Here is a 17598-nt window from a genome sequence, read left to right as displayed (position 1 = left end):
GGTAAGAGTCGTCACAAAACTAAACAGAAGGCCGCCACGGAAGGCCACGCAAGTCTGTAGTCCTGGATGGACTCCCACGAGCCAGCCAGCATCCTCCCGCTTCCCCGGGCAGGACTCGCGAACTTCACCCGACACGCAGCTCCCACGCGCGGCGCACACGGGACCTGGAATACAACCGTCTCCCACATCCACAGGGGACGTGTTCCAAGACCCCCCCGGAGGCCTCCAAGTGCACGTGGCATCAAACCCTGCGTGGGCTTTTTCTGTGTGGACACACCTGCGATCAAGTTTGTAAGTTAGGCACGGTAACAAATCAACAACGCCGAGTAACGATGCGGTAACACGATGACGATATACTGGAATGGGAACGTGTGAGCGTGGTCTCGAAAGATCTCAGCGCCGCACGGACTCCTGTCCCTCAGCTCGTCGCCCACGTGAGCGGCACAGGCACGTGATGGAGCGAGCCTACTGCTGCCCTTGTGACGAGCTGTCAGGACCACGTCTGCTCCCCGCTGACCTCGGGTACCATCCGTGGCTAAGGGGGGGCCGCTCTACACCATTCTGCGTCAGCCCTGTCGTGTCAGCTCATTTCTAAGGAAGTTCGTCTCGAGACAGGAAGACGACAGCACTAAAAGAGACCTACGCGTTTATTCTCACGTAACACGTTGGTCAACGTCTAAGCTGATGGTCCTGTCAGAATCCGAGCGTCACCCCTTTTATCTTTTTACCTGTAAGTACAAATGCCCCTGCAGTCGCAGGCCTGTCGCTCCCGGGCTGTGCCCTCGGGGCCGCATGTGGCTCCTATGGGGTCTCTGGCACTCACTGTTAGGAGCTCAGGAGAGCCATTCCGCCCACCTTGCCAACTGCTTCCGCTGACTACGTACACATAAACAGAGGCTCCGACAGTCCTCGAACGTATCCCCGCCCGCGACACTCTGGGGACTCAAATCCCCACAACTTCCTGGTTGTTTTGCAAGGGTTTTCTAAGCTGTGCAAAGATTATCATTACTTCGGGGCACAGTCAGAGCCCCCGTTACTACTCCGTCCCAGGCATAAGAAGGAAGGAGGGGCGGAGGCCTCCGTCTCACAGGAGGAGCCGCAGGAAGGCCGAGGGGTGGGAGCACCCAGATTCCCGAGGGCACCCTCACCTGGACCACCAATGGCTTCCGCAGGTGCCGGTTCCGCAACTTCCTGGGCTTCGGCAGGAAGAAATCCGACTGCATCTGTGAGGAGACAGCGCGGGCCTGAGAGCGAGCCCCCAGAGCCCCCAGAGCCCCCGGACGCAGGGCCCCCCCTCCGCCGGCAGGGCGCCGCCCCCACTTACGCTGATGGAGTTCAGGTGCTGACGGAAAGTCAGTTCTGTCTCCTTACTGGGAGAGTAGAGCTTCCCATGTCGGCTGTTGGGCGGCAAAGTAGTGGGGACGGCGAAAAGGCCACCGTCTGAGTCACTGCTGCCTGTGCTGGAGGGGCCAGCCACCAACAGGGGTCTCGGCGGGTTTCTCAGACCTAGAGACCAAAGGAGAGCCAAAACAACCACTCACCCAGCAGCACCCCAGCGCAAACAGAGCGGTCTCAGGAAGAGAAGGAATTCGGGACAACTATTCCGATTTCAGTCCCCAAACCTGCTTCCTATCTTCTCCCTGGAACTCTAGCTCCCACTGTGAGTAAAACCTTGGCCCTCGCCGATAAAGGCACTCTGCCGCTTTCATCGACAGCAGGAAGTGCAGACAGGCCTTCAAAGACATTTCAGAGCTGGAAGAACCTTCCAGACCATCTTGCGTAGACCAGAGGTCGGCAAGCTTTCTCTATAAAGAGTCAGAGAGTAACTGCTAGCTTGCTGGGCCATACAGTTCTGCAGCTGTGGCGTAGGCGGCCGGCCCCCAGCAGCCTGCGCGCCTTCGCGAGGCCACGCGCCACGGTCTACCGGTCCCGGCTCTCAATCTCTGTTACACCAGAAACAGCCCGGAGATAAAAGGACAGAAAACATTTACTTAGGAACCACGACTTTGGGACTCTGCTGCTTCCTGCATGCACCCTCACTTTGTGGTGGACACGGGTCCCCTCTGCTTGGCTCATTTACAAATCTGTGGAATTCAGCTCCTACTCGTGCAGTCCAGAGACAGGCCCTCTAGGCACCAGTTGGACTCTGGCACCACAAACGTATTGGTCTAGAAGGATCCCCAATTCAGAAAGAGATGGGTGTCAGGGTGCCTGGGTGGCTCAGTCAGTTAGGCATCCGACTTCGGCTCAGGTCATGATCTCAGGGTTCCTGGGTTCAAGCCCCACGTCGTGCTCTGTGCTGGCACCTTGGAGCCTGGAGCCTGCTTCGGAGTCTGTCTCCCTCTCTCTAACCACCCACCCCCCTCCCCCCGCTTCATGCTCTCTGTCTCAAAAAAAAACATTTAAAAAAAAAAAAAAAAAAGACAGAAAGAGATGGGTGTCCAAGAACGTACAGAATTATGTAATTTTAAGAACAGAACGGAAGGCAGGAAAAGACCACACCATCCACCAGCCAGCCCCACCATCGACACTTGAGCCTCCATCTGCAAGGACACCAGACCCAGTCTCGGTCACCCCAGAGGACACCACACGGTGCTCTCGTTCAACAGGCAGGCTATTCCCAACACACAGAAAACAGGAAGCCAGTGACGTGCTCAGAATGCCTCAGAAAACAACCCCGGAGAACCACTAACACACAGGACGCTAAGTCTGTTCGGTCAGATTAAGAACAAGGCGTGGGGCTGGTGGTCATCACGCAGAGACCCCGGCTGGTGAGGGGCGTTCAAGACGTCCAGGACGGCCGAGGTCCTGCAGCGAGAGCACCCACCTACAGGGACCGTTATGACACCCTTCACACCTGGCGAGGACGCACAGCATGTGCCCGTCCTCAACGCCTGTTGCCCCGTGTACCAGGTAACCCAAGTCATGACCCCGAACTTAAGCTGCTCCCCAGTTACAGCTGGGACAGAGGAACAGCGCAGACGGGCAGGCCAGAGTTAACTTCTCGGGAATCCCTTAACCCGAGGGCTGACTTGTAACGTGAAGGGAAACACTCCCTTCTCCGACTCACAGCCGCCAATTCAGCATGTTAGAGAGGCTTCCGCTGACCTCACAAGGATCCCCCGAAGCGACCCAACTGTCACGGGCCACCCCTTGTTTCCCACCGGGAGCGCCCCAGGACCTCAAAGCCTTATGTGCCAGGCGCGTGCTCACCTCCCCGTGAGGGGTGGGGATTTCTGCTCTAACACCCGGGCCAGCGGGGCCGGGCGTCAGGCATCCCCGTGCCCTCAGCTGACACGGCCCACGTGTCCAGGAAGGCACCGGGACGGACGGGTCTCACCTGAGGAGCAGGACGCGGAGCTCGGAGAGAAGGCCTTGCTGTTGCGCAGGGCGGACTGGCTACGCGGGCAGCGCGGGCTCCGGGAGCTGACGGTCACCACCTTCCCTGGCGGGGTCGCGGACTGCTCCTCTTGGGCGGGCCTCGCCGAAGCCGTGGAGCTGACGTTCCCTTCTGGAGCCTGGGACAGAAAGGGCCACCACAGGAGCCCAACTCAGCCCGTGAACAATGGTTCTGGGACGAGTGCCCCCGAATGGAAGGCAGAATGCCCTCAAGCTTAGGGCACACCAACGGGCTCAGAGACCACACTTCTACAACGGCAAAGGGCAGCGTCCCCAAATCACTTGGCAGAAGGCCACTTGTAAAAGCCCCCGGTCGGGGAGGCCCTCAGGGGCACAACCATTCTCCGCCCCTGGTTTCGCTGCCCGTAGGCGACACGGACAGGCCACCCCCTCGTGCGGTGACAGGAGGCAGAGATGTGTGAAGGTAGCGGGTCTCCCACCAGCCTACGAAGTGCTCGCGCTGCTGGAGGGAGCCGCTGGATGGCCGGTGACACCAACCACGTTTCAAAGGCCCGCCCGAGGGGGATGCACCGGCCTGTCCTGATCCTGAGCCGGAGAGTCTCTACAATTAACCACGCTCACGGTCCAAACGCCCTCTGTGGAGTCGGAATGCCAACCTCGGGGCTCTGCAGGCCCCAGCGCGGGCTACTGACCCGCAGGGGCCCCGGGGGGAGACACGCCCTCAGGCCCACCTCAGGCCTCACTCTGGTGACCTCCTCCCGACCGGCCCCAGGGCCCACCGGGCCGAGCTTTCTGTGAATTAGGGAGCCCCGTCCCCTGCTGTCAGCACAACCTGGCCTGCTCTGCTTGCTCAGTGACCCTGCGTCTTCCTGTGCCCCCACAGCCCCCGCCCACCTTTCCCGTTCTGTGGGACCCTCCCTCTCTGTCCCCTCCCACGTGGCTTATCCAGCATCCCCATCCAACCAGCCAACAGCGCGCCCAGCAGCCTCCCGTCGAGGTCCCGGCTGTCTGGGGCCCGGGCGTCCGCTGCACTTGCTCGCAGGCTCAGCCGGCCCGCCTTTCACTCAAGGTCTCCGCGCTCAGCTTAGGCCTCTGCCCGCTGGTTCTCACACCTGAGCCGTATCAGAATTGCCTGGGTCCGGAGGTCCAGACGGGGTCTCCGGGCCACAAGAGCCTGCATCTCCCACAAGTCCCCAGGAGACGTGGAGGCTGCTGGGCCCCACCCTGGGGCCATGGGTCTGAGCACCCTGCTTTGAGTTCTCTGCAGTGTTTCCAAGCTGCTCCTCCCTCCTCTCCCAGGCAAGGCCAAGGCCAGGACCCGTGTCCCCTGCCGCCCCAGGCTTCTCAGGAGCTGGCCTCACTTGGCCTCCTTCCCCAGGGTGCCGGACATGCTTCTGTCTCACCAGGATCCTCCCCTGAGGCCTCCAAAACCCTAACTTGAGATTGCTTCCTAAATTCCTCATCTCTGTCCAGTCACCCAAATACGGCCCCTGTCTGCGTGCAGGTTGCCGGCCTCCACACCACTAAATCTAAAGGCCGCTGTTCACCCTCGGGCTGCACCCACGCGGCCTCTGCAGCATCCGGCCAGTTCCCACCCACCCGAGAGCGCCACCTCCCCCACGGCACCACTCGCACCCTCCACGTACTAACGGAGCACCTCTCAGAGGCAAAAGCCATGCGGGGACGCAGCCAGGAAGGGGATGGGGAGCCTGAGGGAGAAGGGTGGGAGAGGGGGGAGGAGGCTCACCGAGAGCCGTCCGCCCAGGAGAAGCGGGTGTGCTGTGTAGATGGGACTTGGCGCCGAAGGGTCCACAGGGACCCCACAGTCCCGTTCTGTCCCCCAAGCTCCACTCCCTCCTGGCCACCATGTTCTGCCCGGAACTCACGAACCCTCACGCTACCGCTGAGCCCACACAGCAACTTAGGAACCCCCTGCCGCAGACTCTGTTTCTTGTGCCCAGGAAAGCCCACCGGACTTTCTCATCAGTGGCACCTTCCCACCCCGTCTCTGCTGACTGGGCGCCCCAGGAGGGGGTCACAGCCACTCCCCTGGCTTAGGGGCCACCCCACCACGGAGCCTCCTGAGGAGCCCCGGAGCCCTCACCCCGTGGGGCAGAGCCGGCACCTGTCCGTCCTCACCCCCTCCCTCCTCTAAGCCTGTGCCACCGTCCTCCAGGACGGCCACACTAAAGCACAAACCGCCCTGTCGTTCTCTCCACTGAAACTCGCGACGTTTCTGACGTTAGCCGAAGCCCAACCCCCACTGGGCTCCTGGAAGTGGCTGCTGCATCGCCGTCCCCTCGGCCAGCACGTGAGGGCTCAGCGTGATTACTGATGCCTAGCAAGGCACGGCTTACTGGTCACTGTCATCTTTGGAACCTCGTGTGAGCCACGAAGGCTAGTGCCCAAGCCTGGCAGCAAACAGGAGCCCTGCTCTGTGAAGCACGGCCTCCCTGGTCACCCCAGTCCCTCCTGCTGCCCTTCCAGCTGAGAGCCCTGGGGTGCATGGTCCCCCTGGGCCCTCCTCCCCTCCTGCTGAAAGCCCTGGGGCACATGGTCCCTCCTTCTCCCCTCCCTCTGAGAGCCCTGGGGTGCATGGTCCCCCCAGTACCCCCTCCATCTGAGAGCCCTGGGGCACATGGTCACCCTGGGCCCTGCCTCCCCTCCCGCTGAGAGCCCTGGGGGCGCAGGGTCACCCCTATCCCCCCTCCTCCCCTCCCGCCGAGAGCCCCGGGGCGCACTCACCAGCCTGGGGTTGACCTCGGTGGAGATGAGCTTCAGGAGGCAGCTGAGCAGGCGCTGCTTGTGGAAGGTGGGGGGCGGGGAGCCGCCGCGGGGGCCCTGCGCCTGCCCGCCGGGGGCCTGGCCCTCGGGGCCCAGCACGGCCAGCCAGTCGTACTCCAGCTGCAGCTTGTTCGGCTTGCCCATCATGAGGTAGACTTCGGCCAGCGTAAGGCTTTCGGAGGTCTGCAGGTTCCAGCCCTCCTCACGGAGCTGCTGGGCGAGCCGGCTGGCAGGGACGTCCTTCGGAGGCTTGGCGGCAGGCTGTCCCTGAGGCAGGGGTTCAAGGGGGCTCCCCTTGTCCTGGGGCTCCTCCGCAGGTGCGTCTGCCAAGTCTTTAGTGCAAACATCTGGCTGGAGCCCGGGACTGGACTGAAGCTCTGGACCCTGTGGGGCCCGGACAGGGGATGGGGCCCCGGCCCGGGCAAGGTCAGCCGCCTCCGCGCTGCCAGGACCACGAGTCTCTGGGGAGGGGCACCCCGGGGGCCGCGAGTCCGCACATCGGCACTGCTCGGGGATGATGAGGTCCTGACAGGACTTCATGTAGCGGGGGAAGGGGTCAAGGAGGGAGAGCTCCTCCTCCAGCTCTGGGAGCTGGCCGCAGGTGCACGGCACGTCCCCGGGCTCTCGGGCGGGGCCATCTGTAGGAGCAGCCGTGGGGGTCTTCTCGAGCCGCGGCCCCGCATCCTGGAGCTTGTCAGGAGTGTCTAGACCACCGAGGCTTGGGGCGGCCCCCTCCCCGGGGGCACTTTCAGGGGAACTCTCTCCGGAGCTCTGCGAGGCGTCGGTGGACGGAGGGGGACGTCCGGGGCCCTTGCCATCGGCGCCACCCCGTGGACACTTCACCTGGCCCCTGGCCGTGCCCTGGCCGCTCTGGATGCCCAGGATCTGCGCTGGAGGCAATGTGTGGGTGTCCCTGGCGCTCTGCCTGCACCGGCCGCCCTCCTGCCAGTGCACCGTGCAGAAGGCTTTGGAGTGCACCACGCGGGCCACGCCCGGGAGCGGCGTCAGCGTGCAGCTCTCTCCGGGGAACAGGTGCAGGGCCACCTTCTCCTGCGCGGGCGCCGCGAGCGAGTGCTGCAGCTGCCGGTCCTCCAGCGTCTTCCGCTGCCACAGAGGTCAAGGAGCAGCCGCAGCAGTGGGCCCCACCGGGCAGTGCCGGGCCTCACGCAGACCACCGGCCAGGCACCTCCTCCCTCACCGATGTCACACCCAACGAGCCCCTCCCGGCTGGGGGCAGCCCGGGACACAGGAAGTCTGGGGCTGTCCTCGGCCGTGCCGCTCAGCCTGCCAGCGGGGACGCCGTGCACGCCCCCTACCCCGAGCCACGTGGACCAGATGCCGCCACCGGCAGTGTGGACAACAGGAAGGAGCTCACACCCGAGCCCCGGGACAGGGGCTACAGGTTTAGTTCTGGTTCTACGCAACCCCGTGGGCCCGCTGTACTCTCAGGCCAGAGAAGCGAGACCCCACCCTCAGGCGCAGGGGCCGCAGAGTTTGGGCGAGTTTGTTTTAGTAGGAAAAGGATACAATCCGCACTTCGTGGAGCGCCCACTTCTGTTTTAAGAATTCGATGAGGCTGGAGACCTTCCGATGGAGCTCCACGATCATCCTGCCGAGAAATCACAGGCAGGACAAGGCGGCCATTACACAGGGAGGGGACCTTCTGAAGGGCAGCGCGAGGCCATGAGGCGAGGCCATGGGATCGAGGAAGGGGCATCAGAGGGACCGAACCCACAGTACCCCGGCAGGCCACACACTCCTTGTTTTAAAAGTGAACCCTTTAAATTGAAATAACTAGAAACTCACATGAAACCGTAAGAAAACAAGAGCAATCCCTTGTGCCCACTGCACACAGTACGAGATCTCCCTCAGGACACAGGCCGTGATATGACCCACCGTCCTATTCTGTTAGCACCTTTCGGGTCCAGAAAGCGTGGCCTGACCAGACTTAATCAATACCAAAAAAACTTAAAACAAGGAAACAATGAGGTCCTGACACAAACAAACCTCAAAAAAGTCCTGCTCCCATGGAGCGCCTGGGTGGCTCAGTCAGTTGAGCATCCGACTTCGGCTCGGGTCATGATCTCGTGGTTCTTGAGTTCAAGTCCCGTGTCGGGCCCTGTGCTGACAGCTCAGAGCCTAGAGCCTGCTTGGGATTCTGTGTCTCCCTCCCTGTCTGCCCATTCCCCCCTGTCCCCCAACCCCGTGTCTGTCTCTCTCTCTAAAAAAAAAAAAAAAAAAAAAAAAAAAAGTCCCGCTCCCTGAAAGAAGCCAGGCCTAAGACCACATGGGCACCATTGTCTTTAGTGAACTGTCCCCGTCAGGCAAATCTAGAGACAGACAGCAGATGGGTGACGGCTGGAGGCTGGGGCGGGGGGGGGTGCAATTTAGTGAAACGTTTCCTTTCGGGGAACCGAAATGTTCTGGAGCCAGACGGAGGAGATACTCATACAACGCTGTGCGAAGGTCCTCAAGGCCCCCGAGTCAGATGCCTTGAAGTGACTAACGGTTAGTTGTACGTTATAGAATTTGACTCAACCAAAAAAGAGGAGGTATAGGGGCACACCCAACACGGGGCACCGTACACGAATCAGACCTACACGCCCAGGAAGATGACGAGAGAGGAGCGGAAAGGGGTTTTGAGGGTAAACACAAGGGAAAGATTCTGGAGCCATCAACCTGGGAACCACATCCTGCACCCTGTGCTCGGCCCACGAGCACCTGCCCAGGTGGGACACCGGGTCTGAGGGCCACAGTGAGCGCACGCGGGGTCAGAGAGCGCGAAGGCCCGTTCAGAGCACTGGGGGAGCCCCACTGCTCCCCACGGATGCCAAAAGCCACGTTACCTGAGCCTCGGGTTCTGAGCCAGGCTCTGCACGCGGGCCCAGGCGTGGTTGTTCCTCGGCTGCAGCTCCACAGGGACTTTCAGGGGCAGGCGCACCGGCTTCTGGTCCTCGTCGTCACTCAAGCCTATGACAAGAAGGGGCCGTGAGAGCCGGGCACACGGACGCCAGTGCAAAATGTGAAAAGGTGCTCCGGGCAGGCGGCCTCAAGAGGTCTCGAGAGTGAGACTGGCAGGGGAGCCTGCGAGGCTCCACGTTCTGAAGGAGAACTGCGACGTGGCCGCTTGTGCACCTGGGAGCCCGAGCCATGGACCAGGCTGCGACGGGCCAGGAGAGAGTCACCTGCGATGCCGGCTGCCGCTTGGTCTGAACGGCCCAGGGCCTCTGAGGGCACCCCGATCTCCTATGCGGACGCGCTGCCGTGACCAGGGGTTTCAACTGCAGGTGCCGCCAACCGGCAGGACCACGTTCAGTAGACTCTGAACCAGCGCGAGACTCCGAACCGTCCAACGAGAGCCCGCGTGAGCCCCTGCCCCAAGTCCATGTTCACGTACCGTCCGGGTCACACAGCTTCTTCAGAGCTCGGCACATGGGCGCTTTGATCCGCAGGTTTCTCCCTTTGTAGCGCACGGTGGTGGCCCTGGGAACAGAGTTTCAAGGAGACAGTGAAGCCTCCAACTGACCGGCCGCTCCCCACCCGGCACACACACAAGGGCCAGCGTGCCCAGAACACACAGAGCCTGGGCAGGTGAGGGTCCCCAGGAAGCTGCTAGGGTCACAGCTGTGCACGGCGAGACCTCATCAGGACCCGGGCGGTCCCACTATTTTCCTGCCCGAGCCTCACACTGTAGAGGACATCTGCGCGCCCTCTGGCCTGGCGACCGGTGTGGCACCAGCTGCTGTCCATCCCCTGGAAAACCCACCTCGCAGAAACCCCCATCAGACATCAAACGCGTGCCCTTCTCTCCTTCCCTTCCGCCTCAGGTCCCGCGAGAGAAAGTCTGAGCCGCCCTCGCGATGAACGCCACTGTAAACCACGGCAGTGGTGCCCGGGGAGTACGGGACACTCTCAGCCGGCAGGCACGGTGCCACTTGTTCGTGCTCTCCAGAACCGACCTGTGGGCACATCCAGACTGTCACAGCTGTGGGTGACACTCCGTCTGGATGCTGCTATGGCCAAAATGTATACAGTACACAAACTAAAGTAATTCCATGTAACCGGCAAATAGGAAAACCACAACGGTAACTCCTTCCAAAAAACACACTCAGAATGCTCCAGAGAAAATAACGGCCGGCTGCTCTGCAAAGCGGCAGTGAAGTCACGCACGGGCAGGACAAGTCCGAAAGACGCTACAGCGCCACTGCCCTGGGCCCTGCTGCTCTCTCGCTCTGCCTCCGGAAAGTCACAGAGGATGCATGTTGGCTGCAGCTGCCATACAAAACACGGACTTCCGGAACGAGCTACCCGATGCCAGTGAGCAAAAGCGGTTTTCATTTTGGAAAAATGGTCAAGGTCTGTATACCGACTGTGCGTTAACCAGTTCTTCGAATCCTGGCCAGCTGGGACCCCCTCCAGGAGAGCTGCTCTGTCCTTGCCATTTCTTTTTTTTATTTATTTATTTATTTTTTTTTAACATTTATTTATTTTTGAGACAGAGAGAGACAGAGCATGAACGGGGGAGGGTCAGAGAGAGGGAGACACAGAATTGGAAGCAGGCTCCAGGCTCTGAGCCGTCAGCACAGAGCCCGACGCGGGACTCAAACCCACGGACCGTGAGATCATGACCTGAGCCGAAGTCGGCCGCTTAACCGACTGAGCCACCCAGGCGCCCCATGTCCTTGCCATTTCTGAGAAAACCTCGGTGAAAAAGTTACAGAACGCACGCGGTGTGCTTCCAAGGATGTGAAAAAAGTGACGGATTTCTATCTGTACGCACTGACCTCAGAAGGACACGCGTGGAATCTGTGCACACAGTGACTTCTGGAGAGGGAAGGGGGTGGGGGGCTGGGGTCCACTTCTGTTTTACACCGAGGGTGTGCACCACTGACGTTTTTACAAGGTCATACTGGCACACCACTCACGTAGCTTTACACAGTATCGCCCTGAAATGGGAGCTTCGAAGGCCAAGGGCACCCTGCAGTGGGGCGCGGCTGGGGGGCGCACACATCGCACACGCCACAGCGCGTCCCAACCTCTGCCTCTGAGGAAACAAGGCCGCACGCCCCTCCTCCTTGGAAAGGAAGCCGCTCAAATTTCCAACACGGGTCCCCTAAAGGGCAGACTTCACCACTGCCCCCCATTGAGCGTTTCTAGGGCCAAGCGGGAGGTGCGACGTGGGGCAGGGCTGACGGCTGGAGACAGCCTGCTCGCACAGAAAGCTCAAGGATTCCAGCAGCGACACGCTCGTGGCCTCTGCCTCTGTACCCGCCCCCTGCCGTCCCCGGAGTACCGCTGGGCCCCCTGTGCCGGGAATCCGATGCGGGATGCCACGAGCGGCACTGAGGACGGGCAGGCTGCCCAGAGACCAGAGGACACCAGGTGGCCTCCTCCCCTCACTGTGTCAGGTGGCACGATTCAGAGAATGGCGTCTACGCGGAACGTGCCCCTCGCTCCACTGAGACCAAACACGTGCAGTATAATCATCTCAGTCCGGGAAACGGAGGTGGCCACGTGTGGCCGGGGGCGTGCCACAGATGGCCTCAGTCCCGGCCCGTCCCCAGCGACAGCTCTGGGGCTGGCGGGCCTCTCTGCCCGTCACTTCTCATTCCGTCTGTGCCAAACCAACAACACAGGGCGGGAGGGGCTGTGCCAGGGGGCACCTGCGCTTGCGATAATCACATTTTCCGTTAAACTGCTCTTTTGAGACTTCCTTTTTTTTTTTTTTTTTAAAGTGAAATTGAGCAGCCTTTGGTACGACCAGAACATTCTGAGATTACAACCCCTTCCCTATTCTCTCACATGGAAGTTCTATGAGTGGCCTGAGGCCAGAGCCTGCGGGGGCAAAGCCGTACTTGAGCTCGGCTCTGGGAGGCCAGGCAGCAGCACCCCAGGGCTCGGCGTCTGCACGAGACTCACAGGTTGCCCTCCGACAGAGGTTCACACAGAGGGCTCCATGCAAACCGCCCCCCTGTCGTCACTTTGACACAACAGGCAACAAGCTAATTCCTCTACACGTACATGCACAGGAGCCTGGCTTTCCCGTCTGCAAAATCACATGATGAACCCAGAAAGCGCGTGCTAAGTCTATGCTGCCCGCCTGCAACCATCCTAGGGAGAGGGGACCTCAGAGCTCTCCTCAGCCCGTCTGCTCCCGAGTCCCACAGACCTGTAATGAAAGGACACCCACAGTTCACCGAACAAAGCCTGCATGAGAAGCAAGGACGGGAAGGCACTTAAATAAATGCCCCACGAGCTGCGGCCTTAAATAAAGCTGCAGTTCTCCACGGGCACCGTACTGATCCCCCCCACCTGCTTCACCTTTACGGGCCATTTGCTCTGTTGGTGGGAACCAGGGTCTGCTGCTGGAAGAATGGACACATCAGGCAGGGGGACACAAGGGAAACCTAGACACAGACCCACACAGCAAGGACCCTGGCTTCACACAAGGGCGCAAAGAGCCAAGGGAGGAAGGACAGTGCTTGCAACAGATGGAGCTGGAGTAAGCGGTCACACAGCCCACAAAAACCCACCCCGGCATAAAGGGCACGTCACGGATCACGGACCAAAATTTCCCACCATAAGACGTGCATACAAAGACACGCAGCAGCGCGTGACCTTCGGGCACACAAAGTTCTCGGACGAGACCCAGAGGTCACGGCCTGCACAGAGAGATGGCGGACGGCACCCTGGCGGGACCGGGCACCTCGCCCTGCCGTGGGCACCACGGAAGCGGGACAAGCTGCGGACCAGGGGAAAACACTGCCCGTCGCCTATCCGACACGAGGCTCGTGTCTGCGAGGAGGGAAACAGAGGCAAGAAAAATGCAGTTTCAGGTAAGCCTCTTGACGGCCCGCAGCCCCCTAACACCTGGAGCACGCCCGTGACCTTCCGCAAGGAACTAATGGCAGCCTTCCTGCCTTAACGTTTCTGTTTGATTAAGGACTAAAACAGGAGCTAGCCCCTCCAGCTCCTGAAAGCCTGCTTCCAAATTCCTTAGAGACTCACCCTGTCCCTAACCCCCACTAAGTTAAAAGCATATACTCAGCCACTCCTCACAACCCCAGTGCGGCTTTTTCTGCCCACGGGTCCTGGCCCCCTGCTTTAATAAAATCACCTTTTTGCACCAAAGACGTCTCGAGAATTCTTTCCTAGCTGTTTGCTCACGAACCCCATCAGACGACACCTGGAGAACTTTCTAAACTCAGTAATAAGGAAACGGACATGAGATTTGAGCAGGCCCATCACCAGAGACAGAAGGACAAGCACAAGACATTCAACGCGGTCCGTCGCCAGGGATACGCGCACCAACACCACCGGGAGATGCTGCTGCCCGTCCCCAAGGACGGCTCAGGACAGCTCAGGACAGCCGCCACGCCAAGCATGCAGGGCGTGGGCAGCGCCCGGGACGGTCCCTGGAGAGCGGCACGCCATCTCCCCACGGAGCGGCACACGCTCACCTGTGGACTTGCCCAGGCGACACGGAACACACACCCGCAGGCGAAGGTTTAGAGCAGTTCCTTCTGTGCAACAGTCCGCGTTCCTCACCAGGGGACAGACCAGGGGACGGCGCAGCGGGGACACTGCTCTGCAGGAAAAGGCATGAACTACGGACCCACAGGGACAGATCTCAAGAGAGTAGCGCTGAGGGGAAGATGCCAACCTCTGAAGGCCACACGTGCCATCACCCCATTTGGATGGCGTTCCGGGAAAGGCAGGACCACGGAGGTCAGAGAGCAGCTGAGGGGCTGCTGGGGCTGGGTGTGGGAGGCGGCCACGAGGGGGTGCGGGGGTGACGGAGCCACCCGTATCTGGATCGGGGTGGTACCCAACTCTGCGCACTTCTTGGAACTCAGAAGAGCAAGTGAAAGGAGCCAGTCCGAAAAGGACGTCTGCTGTACGACACCAACTCGGCGACATTCTGGAAAAGGCAGCTGTGCAGACAGTAAAGGTGGGAGGTCACCGGGGGCAGGGAGGAGGGAAACGACCGGGGAGCACGGGGGACTCCCGGGGCAGTGACACTACCCTGCAGGATCCCGGAACGGCGAAGCAGGACACTGCACGCTTCGCTGTTGTTTACGGGCCATTGTGAGACAAAGGCACACATACTGAAGACGTCAGCTCAAAACCCGCTTATTGACGGCGACACGCGGCACGCGCCACGGACCACAGACGAGTCCACAGTCCAGCAGGGGAAAAAGACACATTAAAACACGACAGGACAAGTAACACACGCCCCCGCGCGCATGCACACTCTGGATGCACTCTTGCGCTGGTAAATCCAGGTGAAGGGTACGGAACTGTCTGCCATACCTCTGTTCCAACCTTTCCGATGTTTAAACTTTTTCACAATAAACTGCCTGGAAGGCGAACAGAGTGACCGTCTTGCTTCTTAGACACAGGCGAGTTTGGTGTGCGACACTCGTCTGTCCAAGCAAACAAAGCAGCTGGCAGCACCTGGCGGCGATGTACTTCTCTGCCTGGGATCTGCCGGGGGGCGGGGGGGCAGGGAGGGGCGCCCGGGGAACCCCGACGGACCGGTAAAGGGCCTGACAGGTGAACACCCGCAGCGCTGGATGTCACACGCGAAAGGCGCGTCACATCCAGACTTCACGGAATCCCAGGGCTAGGGAGGGGCGTCCCAGTTCGCAGCTGAGGGACCAGCAAGAGCCCGTCACCGAGGGCACGGAGGGAGCGTCCCAGATGGGGCAGCAGGAGGAAACGGCAGTCAGAAACCCGAATCCCAGTGAGGCGTGCCGCCTGCCACCCACAGCTGCGTTCCGGCGACTCTCCCGAGCACCACCCCACCCCCAGCCACAGCCGCGGTGATGGGGCCAGGAGGAAGGAGGAAGGAGGAAGAAGGAAGAAGGAAGCAGGAGCCAGGGTACCACGCCCTGTGCCGAACCTGCCGCAGCCCAGGGCCTCACGAGCTCTGTGCCAGAGCTGGCTCCTACCCGTCCCGGAGGGAGACCAGCAGTGGGGGGTCTCCCTCACCCCAGAGCCCTCCAGGGGCTCCTAGACGGTCCTACCACCAGGCAGTGACAGCACCCAGGCACGATGAGGCCCAGTCAAGGCTGAAGCCACAGATGTCACGTTTTCGCTGCCAGAAACACAGACAAGTACGTTTTATAAACATAGCTCCACAGAGCAAATGTGATTATAGCAATTTAAAGCTAATAAAAAAGAACACCTTTCCCCAACATGGAATTTTTCTCTCCTAAATAGACAAAGACACTATTGTTAAAGACTCAAATAACAAAAGACACGTGTCAAGTCAAGAACGGGGACGCCCCACTGTGTGGGTGGCCCAGCTGGTTAAGTGTCCAACTTTGGCTCAGGTCATGATCTCACAGCTCCTGACTTCAAGCCCCAGGATGGGCTCTGTGCTGACAGTTCAGAGCCTGGAGCCTGTTTCGGATTCTGTGTCTCCCTCTCTCTGCGCCCCTCCTATGCTCACGCTCTCTCTCTCAAAAACAAACCCTGAGGGGCGCCTGGGTGGCTTAGTCGGTTAAGCGTCCGACTTCGGCTCAGGTCATGATCTCGCGGTCCGTGGGTTCGAGCCCCGTGTCGGGCTCTGGGCTGACGGCTCAGAGCCTGGAGCCTGTTTCAGATTCTATGTCTCCCTCTTTCTCTGACCCTCCCCTGTTCATGCACTCTCTCTCTGTCTCAAAAATAAATAAATGTTAAAAAAAAAAAAAACACCTTGAAGAAAAAAAGAAAAAAAGAATGGGGGCACAAAGAGAACTCCAGTGTGAGGTGGGAGCCCCGCATCAAGCCACCTCACTGTGGCCACGCAGCCACGCACATACCCCGCCTCTCTTACAGAAAAAGAACAGAGGCCCCTATGTCCCGCCCAGGAACTGGTCTTCTCTGTGACGCCCCTTTGCTAGCGAGCCAATCTGAGATGTTACAAGCGTGGCTTGCCCATTGATCTGACCGCTCTCTAGAAGTGGGGTGGGGTCAGAGGGCATACGCACCGAGCTCCCGCTGTTTGCAAACACCCACTGTGGACGGCCGAAGCTAACGCCTCTCCACTCACGCCTACCACTGTGACTGTCTGTCTGCCTTCCTTCTTCTCCTGAGCCGAGGGGGGTGGTACAAGGCATCTAGGGAGGCGGGCGTTAAACATCGACCCCCCTTCTGGATCTGGGTGGGGTCATCACGCACTCACAGGGCTGTGCAGGAAGGAGGCTCCGAGGGCATCCCTGCAGCGGTCCCCTGGCAGCACGGCTCAGGGAGGGAAGTTGCTGCCGGGGGACTCCGGCTGCAGCCCCACACCTGCGGATTCAGAGAGTTCACGCTGGAAGGCAGACACCCTCTCACGCCCTCAACGTGACCTGCTACTGTCAGCCTTGACCTTGTTCTCCGGGTGAGGTAGTGTCCCATCTGGCTCCTTCCCGCCTCCCCGCGCACAGCCCACACCCGAGGGGGAAGGAGCCGCGCTCCCCTCCCAGCAGGCGGAGGTTCTACACAAATTACGTGGAACCTTGCAAGGAAGTTCATCCCTTGTCCCCCACAGAGTCACCCAATCACCGATGGCATTGGTCCAGACGCATGCATGTTTAATATTTACGGGTCATAACCCAACTGTAAACATTCATAGCCAACAGGAATCCTTGCTTGTCCAGAATAATCCTGACCATCACGTTACCTCTGGGCTTTACTGTGATGGTTCCTCACTGAGACCGAGGGCGCCCGGTGCCGTGTCTGAGGTTACCCGGACCTTCGGACCCCCAGCTCAGGGCCCGGGGCTCTCCAATCTCTGGCAGCCCCTAAAACTGATCCTCTGGACACTTTCAAACTTATCAAAACACGCCTTCCTCACATCAGATCAACCATGAGGCATCAGGCCCGCGTGCCTTTCCAGAAGCCCAGGAGCCCACCCTCTCCCTGTGCGGGCCCTCCCAACAAGACCAAGACAGAGCCTAAGACAGAGCCAAACGAACTGGCTTTGCCATCAAGCTGGCCACACATGCCCTGAGCAGAAAGAACCAGGAAGAGTCTCAGCCAACGACTCGGGCGACTCAGGTACAAGGTCGAGTGAGAGCTCCCCCAAAATCGCATCCGGGGAGAGCACTCCGCCTCAGGGCAGCTCTCGCCCGCTGGGCAGACGGTAGCTCAGAAACCACCTCGACCAAGGACTTCGCCTGCTGTCCAAGGCTCCTTGGGTGCACACAAGCCGTTCAAAGAGGCCACAAACTCAAAAACTGTAGCAGGCGGCTGGGCGGGGAAGGGAGCCAAATGACCCACAAGGCCACAGCTGGTGGCCTCCAGGAGGCTCCCTCTGCCCAAAGACGAATTTTTAAGGTGACCCGCACTCCCCGGCGGGGGGGGGGGGGGGGGGGGGGGGGGGCAGGGGGTGAATTGGGGCTCGCCGGAGCAGCGGTGATACGCACAGCCCAGTTACCATCGGGCCTGTTCACAGAAATAAGCCCCCGGAACTGAACAGGGGCA

General features: G+C 60.3%; 1 protein-coding gene across 3 annotated transcripts in view; it reads right to left on the bottom strand.

The window, feature by feature from the left end:
- Window positions 1-17598, bottom strand: part of CRAMP1 (cramped chromatin regulator homolog 1) — a 57295-nt gene that overhangs the window by 12058 nt on the left and 27639 nt on the right. For all 3 annotated transcript variants that reach the window (XR_007459252.1, XM_049637244.1, XM_049637243.1), the window contains 7 exons: window positions 9542-9627; window positions 8991-9114; window positions 7672-7753; window positions 6106-7248; window positions 3341-3518; window positions 1325-1506; window positions 1149-1223 (listed from right to left, as the gene is read on the bottom strand). Coding sequence is in view for 2 of the 3 variants with exons in the window: in XM_049637244.1 (XP_049493201.1) it covers window positions 1149-1223; window positions 1325-1506; window positions 3341-3518; window positions 6106-7248; window positions 7672-7753; window positions 8991-9114; window positions 9542-9627 (1870 nt within the window). In the remaining variant the exon portion in view is untranslated. The remainder of the gene's footprint in view (window positions 1-1148; window positions 1224-1324; window positions 1507-3340; window positions 3519-6105; window positions 7249-7671; window positions 7754-8990; window positions 9115-9541; window positions 9628-17598) is intronic.

This window comes from Panthera uncia, chromosome E1, assembly GCF_023721935.1.
Source record: "Panthera uncia isolate 11264 chromosome E1, Puncia_PCG_1.0, whole genome shotgun sequence".
NCBI lineage: Eukaryota > Metazoa > Chordata > Mammalia > Carnivora > Felidae > Panthera > Panthera uncia.
Note: the sequence above shows the minus strand (reverse complement) of the source record. Positions and strands in the feature narration are given on the sequence as shown.